General features: G+C 44.0%; 1 protein-coding gene across 2 annotated transcripts in view; it reads left to right on the top strand.

Moving 5' to 3' along the window:
* Positions 1-27219, top strand: part of LEKR1 (leucine, glutamate and lysine rich 1) — a 315794-nt gene that overhangs the window by 155117 nt on the left and 133458 nt on the right. For both annotated transcript variants that reach the window (XM_069727447.1, XM_069727448.1), the window contains exon 6: positions 5011-5196. In XM_069727447.1, coding sequence (XP_069583548.1) covers positions 5011-5196 — 186 coding nt within the window. The remainder of the gene's footprint in view (positions 1-5010; positions 5197-27219) is intronic.

Below are 27219 nucleotides of genomic sequence, written 5' to 3'. Positions count from 1 at the left end.
CTGTTGTGCATCACCCATTTAGTGTCAGTCAATACGTTACACTTGTTTTACAACTTCAGTCATCCTGCCCTAGCCTGTAATTTTGGCACGACTTACTGACATGTGACCATTGCAGTCCTAGAGGATTGAGTAGTGACAAAAGCAGCTTTGCATAGCAAACAAAACCAGGTGGCAGGCGCTGCTATATGGATCAAATGGAAAGTAAAAAACTCCCCAAAAACTAAAATGTATTTATTAAGAACAATATACAATTGTAGGTGTAACGCTGGCGTCTCTGCACGCTGCTCGCACTCCCCCAGGAAGGACACTGACATACCGCTGCAGCTACCCTGCCGTGTCCTCTGTGTCACACGGCCTGTCCATGCCGCGCAAGTCGCCTGGCAGTGCGACTCAGGCTGCTCGCGCATTTCCTGACTCTTAAAGAGATAGTGTGCGCTGTAGTGCAGCGGTGTTCACACAGTGCGACAGATAGGCAGGGACCACAGAAAGTTTAACATAAAATGTCTTTATTTCAGAAAACTCATATAAACAGGGAAATAATATCCTCCCGTTTGCAGCCAGTTTCTCCAAATAGTCCGTGACCAACCCTGTTGCCATGGGCAATTGCACCGCCATATCTCTTGGGTGGGTGCGTCAGCCGCCTGGTGGTCCCTAGCTCTGCGTTAGCTTCACACAGGCCTGGGTTGCACAGAACCTCCTGCTCTGCAGCTTGCAAAAAACAAAACTGACACACCCAATTGAAAACTGAGAGGAGGTAGGGATTCGCTCCACTACCAAACCTGCAAATCCCTCCAAAAATAAATGCCCATGTCGGGTTTTCCTAAAATCTGACTTGGTCAACTACTTTGACCAAATCCATCCTCACTTTTACTTTGCCTTGTAATCACATGTTTTGCTGTAATCACAATGAGCTCCAGCGGGTTTAATATGTCTCTATACACATCCTGGGGAACACATACCGGTCCTCGTATATGATCCCCTTCAGTGCCTCATAGCATGCACCTGATGTGTCCTCAGCCAATAGCTGGGAGGCGCTTAGTTCTTAAGGCACCTTCACCTGTTGGAAGGTGCCTGAGCAACATAAATATTTAGTTACTCTTCAAACTGCTAAGTCCGTTGTCAGGTACCTGTTCCTGTATGTTTTCTGTTCTCAGAATCTGAACCTGTTCTGTCTTCCTGAACCTGCCTAGTCTGAACCAGTACCTGCACCTGCCACCTTTCTGTCAAATACCAGTACCAATATCCACACTGTCTGAACCAACACCAGTGTCCATCCTGTCGGTGAATTAAAATCTGCTCTGTCTGAACTAGCATCAGCATCCGGTCCTGCATTGGACTTTGAGGCCGCTCCTGTGTACCTATTCCCTGGGGTCAGCTGCCCCAGTTCCAAGGTCTGTCCTGGAGTAGTACATGGCGACAACCTGCAGCTTAAGTCTAGCCACACTATTAGAGACTCTAGTGAAGAACCAAATGATCTCTTGGTTATGCTCCTCCAGGCATTCCTCGGTGCGTTGCGTAGTGGGTCCGCACCGACCAGCGTGACACCAGGTGACAGTCTTTTATATTCTTACCTTGATATTATTTTCGTATCTATTAATTATTACACATGGAGTGCCCCCAAGGACGTGGGGTACTAAGGCTGGGTCCGGCGGTACTAAAGGGGTGGTCACGGAAGCGGTGACCCGGTCTATGGCCCTGGGCATCCAATTAAAGGAAATGAAGTGTAGTGGGAAATATAGTCTATGGAGAAATATTCGTGACGCCACCTGTGGTACTCGACCAGGAATGGCCGACGCTGCTTAAAGGGGACCACTGGGACTGATGATGTTGCAGCAGAGTTGGTATAGCTCCCCACAGGTAGAGCTTAGTCCCCAGGGCTACCGGTGCAGTTGGTAAGGGATGATAGCTGGTGGGGTGCAGGACTGAGGGTGCAGAAAATAATTGGAGGACACAGGGTTTTCAGTCTCCTTTATCTTTTACTGGTGAATTTCAGGTGCAGTCCGGGTCACAGGTTACAGGTGTAGATGGAGTTCGGGCGGCCTTGGATTAACTGGGGATCCACTTAGCCAGGTCGGTTCGGAGGCCTTCCTTCTGCGCTGAACTCTCTGTTTCAGACTGCCTGAAGCTTTACACAAGTTACTCTCAGTGTCTGTTTCTCCTAACCCGTATGGTTAACAGCATGAGTCTTTCATGGGCACTGTCTTCTCACTGGCAGCCCCAGGCTCCTGACCTGCTGTGGTGCCTCCAGGTATTAGATAGGCCAGGAGACCTGCAATCTCCTGCCCCCTGGTTCTAGCTGCTGGGCCTTTAGTACCCGTGCAACCACGGATTCCGGTGTCCGGTTTCTTTTGTGCTTTATCCTGGGAAGAACTCTGTTACAGCTCCATGCCCAGTCTCTCTCCTCACGTCCTTCCTCCCCCTTCATTGTCTTACACCAAACTCTCTAAGCCTGCCTCCAGACCAGAACTTATAGGGAAGTCCCCCTGAAACCGGGTTTAGAGCTCCCCCTTCTGGTCTGGAGTCAGGAGGGTGTTGTATGATTGTGTTACCTACCAAGGGGATCCCTCCTTACTCCCAGGCATGACATCCCCCCCTCCGTGAGGAAGGCAATGCCATTGTGGCAACCTGACTCCTGGGGTGCCACACACAAAAATAGTTCTGCACCATCGCCCCCTTTTTTCCTTACAGGGGTGGTCCGAAATGCAAATAAGTGATACAATTAAGTAAATCCCTGTCTATTTAATGCCATAAACTAAGCTATTTTCTAATATACTTGAATTAATAATTCCCTATCCATGCCTAACTACGCCTAACTACAAGTAAGTGCTTTTTTTTTTTCCTACTTCCTTTTTGATGAAGCTTTGTTTGAGAATCTCAGTGCATGTGTGATCAGAGACCTTTTTTTCAGTAGCTGGGCTAGACCCTGCGCGATATATACTGTGCACAAGGACAGTGTGCTCTCTCGCCGCCTTACATCAGCACTAATGAGACAGCAACAGAGCAGATTGCACTGTCAGTGCATCTTGTAGGATGAATACCCCTCATGCAGAGATTTGCGCTGCCCTCGCAAGTGACATCACATCACACATCGCACAGGGACTAGCCCAGCCCCTGAAGCAAAGGTCACTGATGATGCATTATTTCCGGGAGGTGGCAGAGGCTGCAGAAGTGACCGCAGCCTCTGCCCCTTGATGACGCTTCATTTGGGTATCGCAGCATGCACTGGGATTCTCAAATGAAGCGTTATCAAAAAGGAAGTAGGAAAACAAAAGAAAAGCAGTTAGATAGTGAGTGTAGTGTGGGAAGGAGAGGTAACTTTTTATAAAAACAGAAGAGAAAATTTCCATTGTATGCACATTTTAGGAAACGCCTGTCTTTATTTAGGGTGTTCCCATGTGATTTTGATTAATTAGCTAGCACGTGACAAGATGTGGTTTGGTGATTTTTAATGTGGTTGTACCACCTCAGTATTCATGCTCTATGACTAAGGGCACAGTAGGCGCCAGAAATGCATCAGATCGGTTCCTGTACCACATCATCCTTGTATGGATTTTTAAAGATATACATTTGGAATAAAGCTTGAAAAATTATATTATTGGATGTGCCTGTCCACCTGTTTTTTGCATTGGATAGGGGATTTTTAATTCAAATATATTACAAAATATCTTAGATTATGGCATTAAACAGATTTAGGAAGTACTGTTCACAAAGACAGTGCGCTCTGTCGCCAGCTCACAACAGCACTAATGAGACGGCAACAGAGCAGAGTGCACTGTCAGTGCCATAATCTTAGATTATGGCATTAAACAGATAGGCATTTAGGATGTGCTGTGCACAAAGACAGTGCTCTCTCGTGCCAGCTCACATCAGCACTAACAAAACGGCAGCAGAGCAGAGTGCACTGTCAGTGCCATAATCTTAGATTATGGCATTAAACAGGTAGGCATTTAGGATGTGCTGTGCACAAAGACAGTGCGCTCTCGTGCCAGCTCACATCAGCACTATTGAGACGGCAGCAGATAGGCATTTATGATGAAAATTACTTTGTATTTTGGACCATACACCTATTACGAAAACCTCATAATCTGAAAAAAGCCGCTTTGCTATTGTCATGAGATTTTCCAATTTTCTTTTCAGGGTGAGAAAAGTCATCATGTGAATCAGTTCTAACACGTGGCTGGGGTCGTGCGACTAGCGTGTAACTATCTTACGTCTCAGCCGAGTTCCTGATATTGTGATATGGAAATAAATTACCAGTCTGCTATATGATTGTATTAATAAATCATTCTGTAATGACCGTAGTCGCTGTGTTCCCCTTTCTCGGTTTGTATTCTCCCCAGGTTCGCCATTTCTTCCTTTATACATCTAGGCCGATTGAAAATTTATTCAAAGTCATTTGCACTTCATGAATGTGATTCTGTATTCACGACATACCACTGACCAATATCCACACAGCCCTTTAAAAATGCAGAAGGACTTCATTCAAGTATTACGTAACCAAAGGGCAGCTTTGAATATGTATTTTTCATATGGCCCAGCGTAAGACTGTGGCGTAACCTTTAGATAATCCCATACACTGCTGCCATGCAATGTTTTTCTCCAGCTGTCCTTATTAAATGGGATATACCGCGCCCCGCAGCCATACTGAGAGGTCCTGAATAATCAGAACTCTCCCTGTTTGCCAAGGACATTTTACAGAAAATGACATTTTTACGTTCCCTCTAAGCTTCTTATTAGTGGAGGAATGCCGCTATCTCTCTTGTATTTAAAGAGCTGATTTGTTCACTTACTATTATTGTGTGGTGCATGAGAATTTTGCGAAGTTTCTTTACAGCATTTCAGTAATGGTAAAAAAAAAAGATGACATACTTGTAAAAATATAGGCACTGACATTTTTATCACTTTATTTTCTCTACAACCCAGAATTGCCAGCAATGTATTCATTAATAGTAAATCTACTCTTCTGCTGCTCTGTAATGTTCTTTTTTTTATTGTATGTTACCTCCACAGAAATGATTAGTCTTCGCGCACGTCTGGAAGAATTCCAGATAGAAAGTCTTTCCCTCCGAAATCAAGTAAAAAATCTGCAGCCAATTGCTGAATCTGTCACGTTAATATCAAAGCAGCTGCAAAACTCACGAGAAAAGGAAACTGAATTGAAAAACAAATGTCGTGAGATGGAAAAGCAAATCTTAGGTAACATGAAGCTTTGAAATTACAGTTGTCCTGCTGTGTCTGTTTCTATATTCTGCTTCCGCTACAATCTGTAAGTGCATCAGCTAATGTGCGCCTAGCGGGAATTGGTGCAGTACTATATATGTGGGGTAATTAGGCTGAAGACCCAAAAGCTGAGATAACCCATAGTAGACAGTCTCACAGACCTCATGTTATATTACACTTTCGGATCCTACTGCATTATATCAACATTTATTTAGTATGGCAAACTTTAGACTTTAGTCCATAGAATCCAATTATTCATAACCATCTTTGCTATTCTGTCTCCTACTACTGACTACAAATATAAAAGTAGTCTCTCAACATAACCTCAGAGAGCTTGAGTAATGATGTAATGGGGTAGTCCATTAATAAGAAGTTATCCAGTCATTGCCAGACATGTATAGACCAGAACAGTGAATAGAACAGCGGTGTACAAGCTGAAACGCCACTCCGTTCATTGAGTATGGGACTGCGAGAGATAACCGAGTACACCTCTCAACTATCTCCAGTAGTTGCATAGACATTGGTGTACAAGCTGAAATGCCACCCCGTTCATTGAGTATCGGGCTGCCAGAGATAAGTGAGTACACTGCTCAGCTATCTCCAGTAGTTGTATAGACATTGGTGTACAAGCTGAAATGCCACTCCGTTCATTGAGTATGGGACTGCCGGAGATAAGCGAGTACACTGCTCAACTATCTCCAGTAGTTGCATAGATGATCACTGAAGCATCAGATCATGTGTACCGCTACTCCTAGCAGTGGAACAAAAGACAATGTCTTATTACTGGATTGCTCAAAAAGGCTTAAAGGGGTGGTCCAGGTGAGAGCAAAGTCTGCAGTGACTCTATATGGCTGCAGACTTCTGAAACGTGAAAGCATGTCATGTACATGGTATTACAATTCGCCGGTATGCGCAAGTGGTCACATGATCACATGTATGCAATTTGAATATATATGGTCACATGCCTTGTAGACGCGTTCGACTTCTCTCAATTCAGTTTTATTGAGAGAATTCGGAGGAAACTAGTTAGCATCTGACCGCATATAAAAAAAAAATCACAAGCATGCAGTGACCTGTCGCTCTTACTGACATTACCGGGGAATCATGACAGCAGACTTTAAAGGATTAATAACAGTGAAAGATTATTGTGAATGAGCTCTCCTAGGAACAGTCATTTCCCAATATTCATGCTCATTCGTCAGGTAAAATGATCTTTTGTGCCGCACAGAAGATGAATGTTCTCAGCGGTGCATCCTCTTGTGTACACGGGAAATGTGCCTGCAAGAACAATGACAGACTAAGAGCACTAAACCATTTATTACAGATCGTTCAGTGCACATCTGAAGCCAGGTAGGCCTCTATAAACCGCCTATTAAATGACCGCCGACCAGAAAGCTTGATGCCGATCGGCGGTCATTTAACACTTTGCATCATGTAGTGTAAACGAACCTTCAGACTTTGTAGCTAGTGAGCAGGTATGCGAGGAAGTTGGGTTCTCTTCCTCTTCTTCTATATTGGTTAATCCAAAACGGCAAAGAAATATTGGTGATAGCGTGACATAATTAGCTAATACAACCAGCATAGTTTTGGGGTGTATAGGGTCTATAGAAGAAATAGTGTATTATTTGTGCAACTCTGGTGATAGAGGCAGTGACTTGTTTAATATAAGTAACCCTGGTGGTCTGTAGCTGAGAAGAGGTTACTGCCAACATCCATGGTGGTCTAGGGCAATAAAGGGGCTAGTGTCAGTATTTCTTGTGGCCTTGGCCAAATACATGGTTATTGTTTGTAACCCTGGTGGTCTAGGGCAGAGAAGTGTCTGCATCAGTGGATGTTTAGAACAAACAAAAGGTTAGCATTCAAAGATGTTGTGGTAGATCGGCTCACTCGGCTGCACACGGAGGTAGACAAAGGAACACTGTCTCTTTAAGTCTCTCACTGGTTTATTAGGAGTGCTGCATAAACCAGTGCTGAGTCAGCAAAAATAAACATGTCCTTTGTGGCATAAGGAAAAACCAACACATAAGATACAGCAGAGTCAGTGGTTTTGCAGGGATCCGCCGTTCAGGAAAAATGAACATACAATGGTTCAGCTTTCCTTATCAGGACAGATAGCACTGGAGTTCCACTCTCCAGGCCTGCCAAACACTGAATGCCTCAGAAGGCTGACTATTTATGTCCTAAATGATCCCCTGGGGTGTAGATATGGAGAACAAATTTCCACCCACTATACGGTTGTTCTAAAAAAAAAACAGCCCTTTTAACATGGCTGCTTAACCCCTCCCAACACTTAGTATGCTGGAGCCAAACTTCTGGGTTTCAAATCCCTGAAGCCAATAGCCTCTGTGAGGCTACGTTCACATTAGCGTTGCGCGCCGTTGCGTCGGCGACGCAACGGCGACGCAACGCGCGACGCACCAAAAACGCGCGCAAAAATGCTGCGTTTTGCGACGCGTGCGTTGTTCTTTGACGAAAATCGGACGCACGAAAAATGCAACTTGTTGCATTTTCGTGCGTCCGACGCTAGCGTCGAAAACGACGCACATGTCGAAAAACGCAAACAAAAAAACGCACGCGTCCCCTATGTTAAACATAGGGGCGCGTCGCCGCTGCGTCGCCGACGCAACAGCGACGCACATTAGCGTAACGCTAATGTGAACGTAGCCTGAAACATATCTCCCCTCCAGCACTTTTGTCAGTGACTTTGTCACAATGTGTATCCAGGAACATGGTGTAAACATCTTAGTTTGCAGAAAATGTAAAACCCAAGTAAATGCTTACTACAACATATAAATGATTAACTGGATTTTTTTTTTTTTTTCACTATGTGCCGTTTAGTAAATAAAAATCCTGATCCTGACAATATTTCCATGTTCAGTTAACTTTAGTCCAATGTGTATGGAGGCCTTAAAAAGTAACCGTCATTTTAATTTTTTCTTCATAGATCATACTTCATAAACAATACAAATGAAAATAAGCAACTTTGTAATATATCTTATCTGAGAAATCTTCTTTCATCTCCTGGACTGGTCTTTCACTCTCAATTTATGGATAAAATCCGTAGTCACAGAGGAAAGATTCTCCAAGTATTGAGATAGGAAATGACAGTTGGTGCTCATAAGATTCCACAGAGTGAGGAAAAAGACGGCGGAGCCAGAGCCAGACACAGACATTCAGCTGCAAGTTCTCCTGAAGTGACAGTTACACTATAACATTTTGTATTCCTATAGATTTCAGGAGAACTTGCAGCAGAATGTCTGTGTCTGCCTCTAGCTCCTCCCGCCTCCTCCCTTCCCTCTCCATAGAATCTCACAAGCACCAACTGTCTTTCTTATCACAGTTATAGCAAAATATGTCTTCACTGAATTCAGATCTCACAGTTTTAATCTTGAATTGAGATAGAAATTATAATGGCGCTTGCTCTTTAAGAATACATTTCTAAGTACATGAGAAAATGTATATTTGATGTGAACACTGCAAAAAACTGTGATGTCTGTGCTTTCCATATAATGTAAGGTTCAGAAAAGATGTGACTCTGCCTCCTATTACTTACGTGTGAAGGAAAGAAAGGGTTTCTTAGATTGGATCCACATTTAGGCTAATGTCATCCTGCTGCCAGATAAGGATGACTCCAAGAAATATTCTGTGTAACATTCACAGAATCAATGCCTTTAGTTTATTGGTACCATATTTGACACCCATGGTCATCAGGAAATAAGGGCGATCTGTATTTTGTTCCTGCATCAGAAAGCAGTAAAGATAAGTATTCTGTAATTGTTGAACATTCCATAAATGGGAAGGACTCGGGCCCGACTGCTCCACAGAAAAGCTGCGGGATTACACGAGCTCTTCAAATGATCTCTTTGCAGATCAGTCAGTTTTCTGCGCTCTCGTCCTACCATATGTGCCATGTGGTTTAGTGTTTCAGAACGGCTTACATGTCTTCTGGAAGTGTAAACAGGCTGATGTCATGAGTTCTTTCATTTTGTGGTTGGGCAGCTGTGGTTTCTGTACCTCAATTCACAATTAAAGGGTTATATGTTCCTAAAGTCAAAAGAGGAAAGACACACATATACCATATAAATACAGTGTATATATACAGCTCTGGCAAAAATTAAGAGACCACTGCACAGTTTTATAAAAATCAGCTTTTCTACATGTCTGACAGCCATTCGATTCCAGTGTCAGTTGAATTCCAACCAGAGTACACCTCAAGTACTTAATGTGCTTCTGATTAGGTGATCACCTGAACCAAATCTTATTTAACAAACAAAAGTTATAAAAAATACTGCTGTGGTGTTCACAATCCTCTTGCAATAGGACAAGCTGGATGGCGAAGCAAGTGCTAGTAATATCCCAAAAGTAATAGGAATGAAAATTTCTAAGATGACAGTCCATTACAACAAGGTCAAGCAGCAGACATTGGGGACAACGAAGCTACAGACCGGCAGAGGGCGAAAACGACTCTCTACTGACCGGGATGACCGTCATCTTATTCGAATGTCACTCAGCAACTGCAGGATGACCTCAAGTGACCGGTAGGTCTGGCAAATGGCAGCTGGGGTGAAGTGCACGGCAAGAGCAGTTCGTAACAGGCTCCTAGAGGCAGGGCTCAAGTCATGTAAAGCTAGAAAAAAGCCTTTCACCAATGAGAAGCAAAGGAGAGCCAGGCTGAAGTTTGCCGAAGACCATAAAGATTGGACAATAGAGGACTGGAGTAAGGTAATGTTCTCTGATGAGTCTAATTTTCATCTTTGCCCAACACCTGGTCTTCTAATGGTTAGGCAGAGACCTGGAGAGGCGTACAAGGCACAGTGTCTTGCACCCACTGTGAAATTTGGTAGAGGATCGGTGATGATCTGGGGATGCTTCAGCAAAGTTGGAATTGGGCAGGTTAATCAAGCAGCATACAAGGTTATCCTGGAAAAACAGTTGATTCCTTCTGCTCAGGCAATATTCCCCAACTCTGAGGACTGTTTTTCCAGCAGGACAATGCACCATGCCACACAGCTAGGTCAATCAATGTGTGGCTGAAGGACCACCACATCAAATCCCTGTCATGGGCAGCCCAATCTCCAGACCTGAATCCCATTGAAAACCTCTGGAATGTAATCAAGAGGAAGATGGGTAGTCACAAGCCATCAAACGAAGGAGAATTGCTTACATTTTTGTACCATGAGTGGCGTAAGGTCACCCAAAAAGCAGTGTGAAAGACTGGTGGAAAGCATGTCAAGACTAGTGTTGAGCATTCCGATACCGCAAGTATCGGGTATCGGCCGATACTTGCGGTATCGGAATTCCGATACCGAGATCCGATACTTTTGTGGTATCGGGTATCGGTATCGGATCCATAGGGATGTGTAAAATAAAGAATTAAAATAAAAAATATTGATATGCTCACCTCTCCGGCGGCCCCTGGACATCACGCTGGTAACCGGCCGGCTTCTTTGTTTAAAATGAGCGCCTTTAGGACCTGCGAATGACGTCGCGGGTTCTGATTGGTCGCGTGCCGCTCATGTGACCGCCACGCGACCAATCAGAAGCCGCGACGTCATTCTCATTCACTAAACTCCTAATTCTAGGAATTAAGGACCTGCGAATGACGTCGCGGCTTCTGATTGGTCGCGTGGCGGTCACATGGGCGGCACGCGACCAATCAGAACCCGCGACGTCATTTGCAGGTCCTAAAGGCGCTCATTTTAAACAAAGAAGCCTGCCGGTTACCAGCGTGAAGTCCAGGGGCCGCCGGAGAGGTGAATATATCAATATTTTTAACTTTAATTCTTTATTTTACACCTTAATATGGATCCCAGGGCCTGAAGGAGAGTTTCCTCTCCTTCAGACCCTGGGAACCATCAGAATACCTTCCGATACTTGGTGTCCCATTGACTTGTATTGGTATCGGATATCGGTATCGGCGATATCCGATATTTTTCGGGTATCGGCCGATACTATCCGATACCGATACTTTCAAGTATCGGACGGTATCGCTCAACACTAGTCAAGACGCATGAAAGCTGTGATTAAAATCATGGTTATTCCACAAAATATTGATTTCTGAACCCTTCCTGAGTTAAAACATTAGTATTGTTGTTTCTAAATGATTATTAACTTTTTTTTAGCATTATTTGAGGTCTGCAAGCAATGCATTTTTTGGTTATTTTGACCATTTCTCATTTTCCGAAAATAGATACAAAATTTATTGCTTGAAACTTTGGAGACATGTTGTCAGTGGGTTATAGAATAAAAGAACAATTTACATTTTACTCAAAAATATACCTATAACCCCTTAGTGACAGAGCCAATTTGGTACTTAATGACCAGGCCAATTTTTGCAATTCTGACCACTGTCACTTTATGAGGTTATAACTCTGGAACGCTTCAACGGATCCCGCTGATTCTGAGATTATTTTTTCGTGACATATTGTACTTCATGTTAGTGGTAACGTTTCTTCGATATTACTTGCGATTATTTATGAAAAAAGCAGAAATATGGCGAAAATTTTTAAAATTTTGCAATTTTCAAACTTTGTATTTTTATGCCCTTAAATCAGAGAGATATGTCACGAAAAATAGTTAATAAATAACATTTCCCACATGTCTACTTTACGTCAGCACAATTTTGGAAACAAAATTTTTTTTTGTTAGGGAGTTATAAGGGTTAAAAGTTGACCAGCAATTTCTCATTTTTACAACATCATTTTTTTTAGGGACCACATCACATTTGAAGTCATTTTGAGGGGTCTATATGATAGAAAATAATGAAGTGTGACACCATTCTAAAAACTACACCCCTCAAGGTTCTCAAAACCACATTCAAGAAGTTTATTAACCCTTTACGTGCTTCACAGGAACTGAAACAATGTGGAAGGAAAAAATGAACATTTAACTTTTTTTTGCAAACATCTTAATTCAGAACCATTTTTTTATTTTCACAAGTGTAAAAACAGAAATGTAACCATAAATTTTGTTATGCAATTTCTCCTGAATACGACAATACCCCATATGTGGGGGTAAACCACTTTTTGGGCGCACCGCAGAGCTTGGAAGTGAAGGAGCGCCGTTTGACTTTTTCAATGCAGAATTGGCTGGAATTGAGATCGGACGCCATGTCACGTTTAGAGAGCCCCTGATGTGCCTAAACAGTGGAAACCCCTCAAGTGACACCATTTTGGAAACTAGACCCCTTAAGGAACTTATCTAGATGTGTGGCGAGCACTTTGAACCCCCATGTGCTTCACAGAAGTTTATAACGTAGAGCCGTGAAAATAAAAAATCACTTTTGTTTACACAAAAATTATCTTTTTGCCCGCAAATTCTTATTTTCACAAGGGTAACAGGAGAAATTAGACCACTAAAGTTGTTGTGCAATTTCTCCTGAGTATGTCGATACCCAATATGTGGGGGTAAACCACTGTTAGGGCGCACCGCAGAGCTTGGAAGAGAAAGAGTGCCGTTTTACTTTTTCAATGTAGAATTGGCTGGAATTGAGATCGGACGCCATGTCGCGTTTGGAGAGCCCCTGATTTGCCTAAACAGTAGAAATCCCCCACAAGTGACCCCATTTTGGAAACTAGACCCCCTATGGAACTTATCTAGATGTGTGGTGAGAACCTTGAATGCCCAAGTGCTTCACAGAAGTTTATAATGCAGAGTTGTGAAAATAAAAAATATTTTTTTTTTCCACAAAAAAGATTTTTTAGCCCCCAAGTTTTTATTTTCACAAGGGTAACAAGAGAAATTGGACCCCAAAAGTTGTTGTCCAATTTGTCCTGAGTATGCTGGTACCCCATATGTTGGGGTAAACCACTGTTTGGGCGCACGGCAGAGCTCGGAAGGAAGGAGCGCCGTTTTGGAATGCAGACTTTGATAGAATGGTCTGCAGGTATTATGTTGCGTTTGCAGAGCCCCTGATGTACCTAACCAGTAGAAACCCTCCACAAGTGACCCCATTTTGGAAACTAGACCCCCCAAGGAACTTATGTAGATGTGTGGTGAGAACTTTGAATGCCCAAGTGCTTCACAGAAGTTTAGAATGCAGAGTCGTGAAAATAAAAAATATTTTTTTTTCCACAAAAAAGATATTGTAGCCCCCAAGTTTTTATTTTCACAAGGGTAACAGGAGAAATTGGACTGCAATAGCTGTTGTCCAATTTATCCTGAGTACGCTGATGCGCCATATGTGGGGGTAAACCACTGTTTGGGCGCACGGCAGAGCTCGGAAGGGAAGGAGCGCCTTTTTGGAATGCAGACTTTGATAGAATGGTCTGTGGGCATTATGTTGCGATTGCAGAGCCCCTGATGTACCTAAACTGTAGTAACCCCCCACAAGTGACCCCATTTTGGAAACTAGACCCCCCAAGGAACTTATCTAGATGTGTGTTGAGAACTTTGAATGCCCAAGTGCTTCACAGAAGTTTAGAATGCAGAGTCGTGAAAATAAAAAATATTTTTTTTTTTCACAAAAAAGATATTGTAGCCCCCAAGTTTTTATTTTCACAAGGGTAACAGGAGAAATTGGACCACTAAAGTTGTTGTCCAATTTATCCTGAGTATGCTGATGCCCCATATGTGGGGGTAAACCACTTTGGGCGCACGGCAGAGCTCGGAAGGGAAGGAGCGCCATTTTGGAATGCAGACTTAGATAGAATGGTCTGTGGGCGTTATGTTGCGTTTGCAGAGCCCCTGATGTACCTAAACAGTAGTAACCCCCCACAAGTGACCCCATTTTGGAAACTAGACCCCCCAAGGAACTTATATAGATGTGTGGTGAGAACTTTTAATGCCCAAGTGCTTCACAGAAGTTTATAATGCAGAGTCATAAAAAAAATATATATATATATATTTTTCCACAAAAAAGATTTTGTAGCCCCCAAGTTTTTATTTTCACAAGGGTAACAAGAGAAATTGGACCCCAGAAGTTGTTGTCCAATTCATCCCGAGTACGCTGATGCCCCATATGTGGGGGTAACCCACTGTTTGGGCGCACGGCAGGGCTCAGAAGGGAGGGAGCACCATTTGACTTTTTGAGCGCAAAATTGGCTGTCGTGTTTGGAGACCCCCTGATGTACCTAAACAGTGGAAACCCCCCAATTCTAGCTCCAACCCTAACCCCAACACACCCCTAACCCTAATCCCAACGTGATCCATAATCCTAATCACTAACCCTAACCATAATCACAACCCTTACCCCAAAACAACCCTAATGTCAACCCTAACCATAACCCTAATCAAAACCCTAAATCCAACACACCCCTAATCCTAATCTCAACCCTAACCTCAAACCTAACCCTAATCCCAATACACCCCTAATCACAACCCTAACCTTAACCCTAATCCCAAACCTAACCCTGATCCCAAGCATAACCCTAATGCCAACCCTAACCCTAATACCAACCCTAATCCAAACCCTAACCCTAATCCCAACTCTAACCCTAACTTTAGCCCCAACCCTAGCCCTAACTTTAGCCCCAACCCTAACCCTAGCCCTAAGGCTACTTTCACACTTGCGTCGTTTGGCATTCCGTCGCAATCCGTCGTTTTGGACAAGAAACGGATCCTGCAAATGTGCCCGCAGGATGCGTTTTTTGCCCATAGACTTGCATTGCCGACGGATCGTGATGGATGGCCACACGTCGCGTCCGTCGTGCACTGGATCAGTTGTGTTTTGGCGGACCGTCGGCACAAAAAAAGTTCAATGAAATGTTTTTTTGTACGTCGCATCCGCCATTTCTGACCGCGCATGCGTGGCCGTAACTCCGCCCCCTCCTCCCCAGGACATAGATTGGGCAGCGGATGCATTGAAAAACTACAGCTGCTGCCCACGTTGTGCACAATTTTCACAACGTGCGTCGGTATGTCGGGCCGACGCATTGCGACGGCCCCGTACCGACGTAAGTGTGAAAAAAGCCTAACCCTAAATTTAGCCCCAACCCTAACCCTAAATTTAGCCCCAACCCTAACCCTAAATTTAGCCCCAACCCTAGTCCTAACCCTAGCCCTAACCCTAGCCCTAACCCTAGCCCTAACCCTAGCCCTAACCCTACCCCTACCCCTAACCCTACCCCTAACACTAGCCCTAACCCTAACCCTACCCCTAACCCTACCCCTAACCCTACCCCTAACCCTAGCCCTAACCCTACCCCTAACCCTAACCCTAACCCTAATTTTAGCCCCAACTGCTGTTCTCCTGCCGGCCGGCAGATGGAGACAGATGGCGGGCGCACTGCGCATGCGCCCGCCATTCTCTTCTGCCGGCGGCCAGGAGGAGCAGCAAGAGGATCCAGGGACACAGGTGAGTATGATAGGGTCCCGGAATCCCCCTATTTCTCTGTCCTCTGATGTGCGATCACATCAGAGGACAGAGAATTACACTTTCCTTTTTTTCCTTTTTTTTTTTTTGCGGTCGCCGGTAAACAGTTAATTACCGGCGATCGCAAAACAGAGGTCGGTAAAACCGACCCCGATCATGCTCTTTGGGGTCTCGGCTACCCCCGGCAGCCGAGACCCCAAAGATTCTCGCGGGGCCGGCCGGCGGGCGCACTGCGCATGCGCCCGCCATTTTGAAGATGGCGGCGCCCACCGGGAGACACGAGGAGCACCGGGGGAGCTAGGTGAGTATTGGGGGGCCACCTGGGACCCCTTTTCTCTGTCCTCCGATGTGCGATCACATCGGAGGACAGAGAAATTAAAAAGAGATCGCGTTTTTGTTTTTTTTTTGCGATCGCCGGTAAACGGTTAATTACCGGCGATCGCAAATGCGGGGTGGGTTAAACCCCCCCCCGAATCATGTTCTCTGGGGTCTCGGCTACCCCCGGCAGCCGAGACCCCGGAGAATATCCGACTCTGGGGGGCGCTATTCACTTTTTCCACAGCGCCGTTAATTAACGGCGCTGTGCTTTAAGTACCCTTAGCGGCCGCCGTTAAAAGGCGTATCGGCGGTCGCTAAGGGGATAAAGAGAAAAATCAGACAAACTGAACATTTTGCAGTGGTCTCTTAATTTTTGCCAGAGCTATACATATATGTATACCCTTGACATGTTTGTGCAGTTGCTATTTTCTCTACATGCGTTTCTTAATTTGTTACCCTTAATTTATCCTCCCTTAAATAGACTCAGAACTTAAAAAGGGAAATCAAAATCCATGAGTTGTCCTCCCGTGCTTTCTTTTAAGAGCTATGATCATCTTTTCAGCTATTTTTTATATTGTGTCAGTGCCTGTGAAGTAAAAAATGAAGCAGATAACCTTGATTTGAAATCACTTATCTTCTGTTTCAGCTCCTCTGCAAACCTACAGCATGTCTCTATCTCCATGGTAACAGACTACAAACAAGCCTTTTGTAGTGTAGTCTGAACCTTCAGTCACACTCCTCTCCCTTCCACCTGTTCCTTAATATCTTACATTTGTTATGTATGTTAGATGAAAGTGGACATGAGTTACATGATCAGACTACATCAGGATTTGTTTGTACTCTTGCTATGAAGACATACAAGTTGGCATAGAAGCTACACACACAAAGCAAACTTTTTTAAGCAAGACTATTTACAAAGATTCTTCATTTTACATATTTCAAGGATTGGAAAAAATGGATCACAATGGGTAAATAATACTTGTTCCCTTTCCAAATTATCTTTAACAGAGGCTGAACTTTCACCATCTTTAATGGGTTGAGTCACATTACTCAAGTGGTTGTCACCTGGATTTTCACAGACTCTGAATGACTTATTTCCCTTTCTCTGTATAAAGATGGAAAATGATTTCATGAGTGCCACTTACTAGAATTAGCTACTCTTAGTCAATGTCCGATCCTTCAATGAGCCTTGCAACATGACTAAGGAATAGAAGTCTTGTCAGACACTCATCTACAGACCAAAAGTTTGGACACACCTTCTCATTTAAAGATTTTTCTGTATTTTCATGACTATGAAATTTGTACATTCGCATCAAAACTATGAATTAACACATGTGGAATTATATAGTTGACAAAAAAGTGTGAAACAACTGAAATTATCTACTATATAATTGTCTAAGTGTCACTTCCGTCTGTCTTTCTGTCTGTCTTTCTGTCACGGTTATTCATTCGCTGATTGGTCTCGGCAGCTGCCTGTCATGGCTGCCGCGACCAATCAGCGACGGGCACAGTCTGGAAAAAAATGGCTGCTCCTTACTCCCCGCAGTCAGTGCCTGTCGCCCGCATACTCCCCTCCGTACACAGCTAACACAGGGTTAATGCCGGCGGTAACGAACCGCGTTATGCCGCGGGTAACGCACTCCGTTACCGCCGCTATTAACCCTGTGTGTCCCCAACTGTTTACTATTGACGCTGCCTATGCGGCATCAATAGTAAAAAATTTAATGTTAAAAATAACAATAATAAAAAAAAAACCTGCTATACTCACCCTCCGTTGCAGCTCGCGCCGGCCGCCATCTTCCGTTGCAGATTCTGGTGACAGTAGGACCTGTCATGACATCACGGTCGTGTGACCGTGACGTCATCACAGGCCCTGCGCGCCTGCGCTACAAAGACCTGCCGTGACGTCACGGTCATGTGACCGCGACGTCTCAGGCCCTGCGCTCATACCAACCCTGGGACCGGAAGCTGCCGTGGACTACAACGGGCCCTTGGAAAGGTGAGTATATGTATATTTTTAATTTTTTAATCTGTGACAAACGTGGCTGGGCCATATGCTATGTACCTGGGCAATATACTATGTGACTGGCCAATATACTACGTGGCTCTGTGCTGTATACTACGTCCCTGGGCAATATACTACGTAACTGGGCAATATACTACGAAGCTGCGCAATATACTACGTCACTGCGCAATATACTACGTAACTAGGCAATATACTACGTGGCTGCGCAATATACTACGTGGCTGGGCAATATACTACGTAACTGGACAATATACTACGTGGCTGCACAATATACTACGTCACTGGGCAATATACTACGTGTCTGGGCAATATACTACGTGTCTGGGCAATATACTTCGTGGCTGGGCAATATACTTCGTGGCTGGACAATATACTACGTGACTGGGCAATATACTACGTGGTTGGGCAATATACTACGTGGCTGGACAATATACTACGTGACTGGGCAATATACTACGTGGTTGAGCAATATACTACGTGGTTGGGCAATATACTACGTGGCTGGGCAATATACTACGTGGACATGCATATTCTAGAATACCCGATGCGTTAGAATCGGGCCACCATCTAGTGTCTTATATTCTAGGTTCTTTAAGGTAGCCACCTTTTGCTTTGAAGACTGCTTTGAACACTCTTGGCATTCTCTTGATGAGCTTCAAGAGGTAGTCACTGGGCATGGTTTTCACTTCACAGGTGTGCCCTGTCAGGTATTATAAGTGGGATTTCTTGCCTCATAAATGGGGTTGGGACCATCAGTTGTGTTGTGCAGAAGTCTGGTGGATACACAGCTGATAGTCCTACTGAATAGACTGTTAGCTGTTTTTTTATTGCCATAACACAAATTCTAAGTAAAGAAAAACGAGCGACCATCATTACTTTAAGAAATGAAGGTCAGTCAGTCTGAAAAATTGGGCAAACTTTGAAAGTGTCCCCAAGTGCAGTGGCACAAACCATCAAACGCTACAAAGAAACTAGCTCACATGAGGACCGCCCCAGGAAAGGAAGACCAAGAGTCACCTCTGCTTCTGAGGATAAGTTTATCTGAGTCATCAGCCTCAGAAATTGCAGGTTAACAGCAGCTCAGATTAGAGACCAGGTCAATGCCACACAGTGTTCTAGCAGCAGACACATCTCTACAGCAACTGTTAAAAGGAGACTTTGTATAGCAGGCCTTCATGGTAAAATAGCTGCTAGGAAACCACTGCTAAGGACAGGCAACAAGCAGAAGAGACTTGTTTGGGCTAAATAACACAAGGAATGGACATTAGACCAGTGGAAATCTGTGCTTTGGTCTGATGAGTAAAATTTTGAGATCTTTAGTTCCAACAACCGTGTCTTTGTGCGACGCAGAGAAGGTGAACAGATGGACTCTACATGCCTGGTTCCCATTGTGAAGCATGGAGGAGGAGGAGGAGGTATGATGATGCGGGGGTGCTTTGCTGGTGACACTGTTGGGGATTTATTCAAAATTGAAGGCATACTGAACCAGCATGGCTACCACAGCATCTTGCAGCGGCATGCTATTCCATCCGGTTTGCGTTTAGTTGGATCATCATTTATTTTTCAACAGGACTCCAGGCTGTGTAAGGGCTATTTAACTAAGAAGAAGAGTGATGGGGTGCTACGCCAGATGACCTGGCCTCTACAGTCACCAGACCTGAGCCCAATCAAAAAAGTTTGGAGTGAGCTGGACCGCAGAGTGAAGGCAAAAGGGCCAACAAGTGCTAAGCATCTCTGGGAACTCCTTCAAGATTGTTGGAAGACCATTCCCAGTGACTACCTCTTGAAGCTCATCAAGAGAATGCCAAGAGTGTGCAAAGCAGTCATCAAAGCAATAGGTGGCTACTTTGAAGAACCTAGAATATAAGATATAATTTCAGTTGTTTCACACTTTTTTGTTAAGTATATAATTCCACATGTGTTAATTCATAGTGTTGATGTCTTCAGTGTGAATGTACAATTTTCATAGTCATGAAAATACAGAAAAATCTTTAAATGAGAAGGTGTGTCCAAACTTTTGGTCTGTTCTGTAGCTCTGGGAGGGGGCATATCAGACTCTCTTTAACTATTTCTGTTCCACCCATAGACGATAAACATCTGATCTATTCAGCAATGATGTTCAAAAACAGAGGTGGGGAACCTCAGGCCCATGGGCCATTTATGGCCTCCGATGACCACTCACCATTCCGCGGTCAGATTTCCGGGAACCGTAGTGCTTGGGCCAGCAGCTGCATTTTGACGGCTGATGGCCCTTTCATTTCTACTCACTAAATAATAATAATAATCTTTATTTATATAGCGCCAGCATATTCTGCAGTGCTTTTCAGTTTAACAGTTTAAAACGCAAGTCATAAGTGTTGTGAATTCCGCTCTTGGGCTCCCTCCGGTGGTTGTAAGTGGCACTTTTGTGAGTTCTGCTCTTGGGCTCCCTCCAGTGGTTTTAAGTGGAATGGCTGCTCCCTGGATTTAGCAGTCTGCAGCTGCTTCCACTGATTGTCTTTCTGCTCGGCTATTTATGCCTGGCTCTTCCTTCAGCCAGTGCCACTTGTCAATGGTTCCTGGTTGGATTCACATCTCTCTTGGATTTCCCTGATATTCTGACCAGTTCAGCAAAGATAAGTTCTTTTCTTTGCTCTTTTCTGTCCACATGTTGTGGACTTATTCGTTCTGTGCATTCTATGTTTTGTCCAGCTTGTCAGTATGGATTAATTCAGTTAAACTGGAAGCTCTGGGAAGCAGATTTACCCTCCACACCTTTAGTCAGGTGTGGAGATTTTTGTAAACTCTGTGTGGATTTTTGTAGTTTTTAATACTGACTGCACAGTATTCCGTCCTGTCCTATCTATTTAGCTAGACTGGCCTCCTGTGCTATGTCCTGGTTTCATTCTACGTATGTCTTTTCCCTCTCCACTCACAGTCATTACTTGTGGGGGGCTATCTATCCTTTGGGGATTTTCTCTGAGGCAAGATAGTTTTCCTGTTTCTATCTTTAGGGGTAGTTAGTTCTCAGGCTGTGACGAGGTGCCTAGGGAGTGACAGGAGCATCCCACGGCTACTTCTAGTGTTGTGTTGAGCTTAGGGACTGCGGTGAGTACAGGTACCACCTCCTTCAGAGCTCGTCCCATGTTGCTCCTAAACCACCAGTTCATAACACATAAGTACCAACGTTAACAATACAATAATTAAAGCACAATAAGATGACCCTACTCGTTTGAGCTTTCAATGTACAATGAGGTGGGGGAGATACCAAGTAGAGGAGCTTATTTACAATTCTGTATTTACAATGATGGTCCAGCCATCTTCAGGGGATGGGGGATAGATGGAAGTAGTGATTGGGCTACACATGCGCCCTTACACATAAAATGACTTTTATTAGGGAACGTGATAGGCCGCTCTGAACAAATGTGTTTAGGGTGCACCTAAAACCATGCAAATTGTGAATGGTCGTAATTTCTTGGGGTAGAGCATTCCAGAGGAATGGCGCAGCGTGAAAGAAGTCGAGGTGACAGGAGTGGAAGGTACAGATTAGTGCAGAGGTTAGTCAAAAGTCATTTGCAGAGCGCAGCGGTCGGCTAGGCTGATATACAGACAGAAATAAGGGAGGAGATGTATGGGGGTGCTGCACTGTGAAGAGCTTTGTGGGTGAGAACAAGAACTTTGAATTGGATTCGATAATGAATGGGCAGCCAGTGTAACAACTGGCGAAGAGCGGACACGTCTGAATACCGATTAGCTAGATGGACAACCCTAGCTGCTGCATTAAGGATAGACTGGAGAGGGGAAAGTCGTGTAAGGGTGAGGCCAATTAATAGAGCGTTACAGTAGTCCAGACTGGAGTGGATCAGGGTGACAGTGAGGGTTTTTGTTGTTTCCAGGGTGAGAAAAGGGCGGATTCTAGAGATGTTCTTTAGGTGTAAGCGGCACGAGCAGGCAAGAGATTGTATATGGAAAGTGAAGGAGAGATTGATGTCAAACGTAACACCCAGACAGCGCGCCTGCTGCCAGGGTGTTATTATGATGCCACTCACGGAGAGGGAAATGTCAGGTTTAGGGAGGTTAGTAGATGGTGGGAGCAGAAGAAGTTCAGTTTTGGAGAGGTTGAGTTTCAGATAGAGGGCGGACATGATGTCGGAGTCTGCGGACAGACAGTCACTGACATTCTGTAGTATAGCAGGAGTAAGGTCAGGGGATGACGTGTATAGTTGTGTGTCATCGGCATAAAGATGTTACTGAGAGCCAAACCTGCTGATGGTCTGTCCAATTGGGGCCGTGTAGAGAGAGAGAAGAGAAGTGGGTCAAGGACTTAGCCCTGAGGTACCCCGACAGTGAGAGGAAGAGGGGACGAAGTGGAGCCAACGAACGATACACTGAAGGAGCTGTCAGAAAGATAGGAAGAGAATGCGTACTGAAAGAGTGAAAGATTGCGTTCTCATGAAAGACTACATTCTCATGCTTGCCAGTGTTAGCATCAGGACATACTTTGTAAGCGAGTTAGCATGCTATGCACTCCCATAGTGCATCATCCATAGAACCTAACATCACAGCCACACTTAAGAGTTGCAGTTCCAGCATTCACTATAGGGGTGAATTAATTAAATGTGTGACCAAATGAATCAGGGTAATTTTCAAGTTGTTAATTTTCTACGGTCCCGGAAGGATAGTAAAAATATCCAAATGGCCCTTGGCAGAAAAAAAGTTCTGCACTCCTGATATAAAACGTCACTGAATAATAGAGCAGCTGCATGACATTGTGCAGCTGTGGGAGTGGGAATCTGGCTTTCAGACAAAATTGGACTCCCCATAGAGAAGCAGAGACGGTTCGTTACCATTTCTGCCTTCTTTATCACTGTATACAGAGCGCTGAAAATGCTCTGCTTCTACAGGATCAATAGTGCTAATGGCTCTTCCTCCTCCCTTTTCCAGCGGATATGTGATTACTGAGTGTAGAGGGGACACGGGAGCTGCTACCTCCTAGGGGACCTAGTCAGCTCTGCCATGCAGCCAGGAGGTGAATTTCAACTATATATTGCCCTAATATACTGGCCCTAGGTACCCAGGAAATCAGATAAGCAAAAAAGTTTTTAAATGTTGAAATGCACCCCAAAGGTCTTTTATCAATCCAAATTGCTATTACTAACCCCAAGCCTGTCTAAAAAAATTTCCAATATATAAAAATAATCATTACAGAAAGGTGAACAAATGTTAAAAATTTATTTCAGTGGTCCTTTTGTGGTCATTGAAAAAAGAAAATGGAAAAGAATGGTGTGTGCTACCTTTTATTTTCTCACCGATATTGTCCAGTATTGACAAAAAAATAAAAGAGAGAATGAAAATAGAATAACAATTACGTCCCCAGTATCATGAGAAGAAATTGAAAAATAATTATAATATCCGAGAAAGAAAAAATTTATGGCTCTGTGAACAGCATGTACGAAAACCCCTCAAAATGTGTCTGGCCAGGAATGGGGTACGTGGCCTAGTCTTGAAATGGTTAAGGTGATTTGCAGAGTAAGGAGCCTTAAGTCCCCTCATACACAATAGATACCTATTGACCATTCAGTGGTCCTACTGATCATTAGACAACAGCTATTTCTCCCAACTCCCCCATACACAAGCTCTCCTGTGTGCCACACTCCACTGGTAGTGGCTTATCTGAGAATAAGAGGATTGGCAGTCCAAAATTAGACATGCTAGATCCTTTTCTTCCTCAATATCATCTGTCGGGAGAGAGTCGTGAGGCTCCTATAAGCATTATACTGTCACCCATACACAGTGATACCAGTGAGCTTGAATGTTCTTAGTCTGATGTGATTGGCGGCCTTTATTGGCACCTATCCATGAGAAAACCATGCCGATTAGATCTAGACTGGTATCTGGCTTGGCTAATAAATAAATGTCAGACATTAAATTACAAACTAGTTACCTCCACTAGGTGAAACTAGTGAGAGGGTTTTTTTTGTTCCAACAAGCGGTAATTTGCTTGTTTTTTCCATAGAGCTTTGCTAATAAGACTCCATACTGAGGTGGTCTCCTGAAGGAGAGCCAGTTCCCTCAAAGCTTGTAGTAAGACCCTAATTTTCAAGTCTTACAGAAGCCATGACCCTATGCCCAATCTGTTTTATATGCTTGGGGTCCATCAGAGTTCCAGTGTAGTTTTCAGATATTTTGTTGGTGGTAAAAACACTGCTTGCTGCCCTGCTTTCACCATCACTTCTGAAGGACCTGCTGCTGGTGGAGCCTCCAACTGGAATGTCATCAAAGCCTAAAGGGTCACAATTCCACCATTATATTCATGACCCAGAAGCTCTGGATGACTAAAGCTGTGGCTTTTTCACATAGAGAGGACTTCAGCTCATGTTATAGATGGAGAACTCAATATTTGTGTAATACAACGTGAAAATCATCGGAGCTTTAACAATATGTGGGAGCCTTGAGAGGGATAATATGATCAAATCTCTATGGTGCTAATAACTGCTGATGAAAGAAATGGTATTTCAGTTTCTGGCATATTTAGTTTTTTTTTCAATTTTCCTGACCTCTGATGCTTTTCTCCTCCTGTCCTTACTCTACTTCTGTTTCTCTTTTGTACACCCATTTATACAGGTGTACTCTTCCTCATTTATATTACCCTAGTGTATTTGTGCAGTAGTTTGGAGCCCTGAAAGATTTGTTTTGAAGCTGCTTTACCACATTCTAATTTTCACTGCCAGAACATATATTCAATGCTTTTGAGTATCAGTGTAATCCTATGGTGCCATTCGATCATATATTGTAAATGTAAGTGTCAGGCGAGCAGCATTTACCAATCTCCCAGATGATAGCGATGATTCTGATGGATGCGAAATCAAATCAAATTTTGAGCTCCTAAGATGTCACCATTTGTCATAGTTCATTTTGGGGCTTTTGTAGTAGACAACCAGATGGTTTTGTAGCATTTATTGTAACATGTAAGTGTGACTTCATGATTTATTTTAATCAACTTTGAATTACATTTATATACAGAGTTGACATTATACTCGCCTCCAGTGTCGGAGCCGTTCCAGCGGTGTCGGCACTGGCTCTCCCGGCAAGGTATAACAATGTCACGCCATCCCTGCAGCCAATCAGCTGTAGCTTCACTTTCCCTTCCTTCAGACACATCACATAAATTTGGAGAGTGAAAGCTGCTGCTCTCTCACTTCCTCTGGATGTAGGCGATTGGTTTGAAGGAAGGGAGATGCTGATTGGCCGCAGGGATCACATGACATAACAATGTCATGCAATCCCTGGGACAATGAATGCCAACACCACTGGAACGGCGCCCGCATCGGAGGTGAGAATAGGTGCTATTATTTTACAGGGTGGATACGTAGGGACACTGGTGTATCCCATAATGCTCAGCTGGGTAATGTGAAATGTATTCCACGGCTGCACATTTAAAAGATCACAAAGTAGTAAATATGGTCCTTTTCTACCTGATATTTGCGACTTTGTTCTATTTGTCATTAAGAGATTCAATTATTTTATTTTGTATTTATTTTTTAGTTACTTTTGTAGTTCCATTGCATTCTGTGGGGCTGTACATCACTAACATCGGACCCAGGCTCTACAAAATAGAATCTAATTGTGATTACAAGATCCAACTTGGGTGTATTCTGTCACTATAGAGACACATGGGTCAGCTTACCAGAGGATAACACAAAACATTTTTACTGAAGTCTTTTTGCCAAGTTATCTTAATATGGATTGAAAAAACTCCGCGTGAATTTGTACAAAAGCTACATTACATGTTCACAATGACATTTGCAAGTTACCTTTGATAGAGGCTGAACTTCCACAAGTGACCATCTTTCATGGTTTTAAAATCTGCATCGGTTTTAGACAAAGTGGGGCCCTGGGCAAAAATTAAAAGTGGTAAATTCTAATATATTGCACCATCCCACAGAAATATGTAGGGTGCATTTATACAAGCTTCAGACTATATCCAAATCACTTTCCGCCTGTTTACTGGTGTCTTTACACAGCGAGACGAAGAGTGAGTGCGACAGAATTATCATGGAGTCCTAATACAGTATTATGTTGTCAGCAGTAGGGTTGAGTGACCTTGACCTTTTTAGAGTCGAGCCGTGTTTCGCGAAACCCGACTATCTTAGAAGTCGAGTCGAGTGGAATCGGCCGATTATCGCGAAAAGTCGGGTATCGCCCGAAACACGAAACCCAATGCAAGTAAATGGGGGAGCATAGTCGGCAGTGAGTGGAGGCCAGGAAAACACCTACACTGCCCATTTTAATGGCAAAAACATCCATTCTTGTTAAAGAAGCTTGTCAATCGTAATTTACCTTATAATAATTGGAAGGCATTTGAAATTGGGGGTCATTTGGCTAAAGTTGTGGGGGGTAGGGCTGGTTCAAGTAATTAGTGGGCCCAGTAAATCTGGACCACGTCACGGCAGTGGAGCAGGGAGCGGTAAGTATTTCAACTTTGCAAGTGCTGTGATCCTGAGCAAGCAGGGGGGGCCCACTCGTTGGCATTGGCACTGGCACAGGGCCCCTCAAAGTACAGCGGTGTGTTTGCATGGCGGGGGCGCCTCCCACCGGCAGCAACACTTTTGCGTACTATGAGAGGCCCTGTGCCAGTGACGTCGCCAACTAGTATTCCTCCCCCCACCTGATGAAGGAACCTGCACTTTCATCTGCACCTTCCTCTTTGTCCCCGTGTAAGGTGGTATGGTATGCGGGAAGAGGAACCTGACTTTCAGCAGGGTCACAATCTTGCTGTGTAGCGTGCACGGGGAATTTTGCGTTATGGGTCAATGTACCAGCAGACTCATCTATCACTGGCTGGGCAATGGGCAGGATGAGGAGGAAACACAGATATAGGCCCAAAGAATAAAGTGGGCTAAATGCAGTTCAAAATTGGTAACACAGGACTAACCAGGGGGCATTGCAGTGGAGGACAACTGGAATGAGAGGCTGACACAGAGAGTAGGCCCAAATCAGTAAGTAGTCGAAATGCAGTTCAAAATTGGCAACCGTAGTAAACAGGCGGCACAGCTTTGTTCAGTGGAGGAGAACAGCAAGGAGTGGCAGACACCGATAGTAGGCCCCAACCCAACTAGTAGGCCAAATACAGTCTAACATTAACAACTACTTAACGAGAGCCTGAAAATGGAATTTCAGGACAGGAAACCAGGAGAACAGCAAGGAGTGGCAGACACCGATAGTAGGCCCCAAACCAACTAGTACGCCAAATGCAGTTGTTCCGTTTAACCACAATTTAATGAGAGCCTGAAGATAGAAGTTCAGGAAAGGCAACCTGGAGAACACCTTGGAGTGTAACACACCATCTCTCTACACCCCATAC

This window comes from Ranitomeya imitator, chromosome 5 (assembly GCF_032444005.1).
Source record: "Ranitomeya imitator isolate aRanImi1 chromosome 5, aRanImi1.pri, whole genome shotgun sequence".
Classification (NCBI taxonomy): Eukaryota; Metazoa; Chordata; class Amphibia; order Anura; family Dendrobatidae; genus Ranitomeya; species Ranitomeya imitator.
The sequence above is the reverse complement of the archived record's forward strand: the minus strand, read 5'-3'. Positions and strand labels throughout refer to the sequence as shown.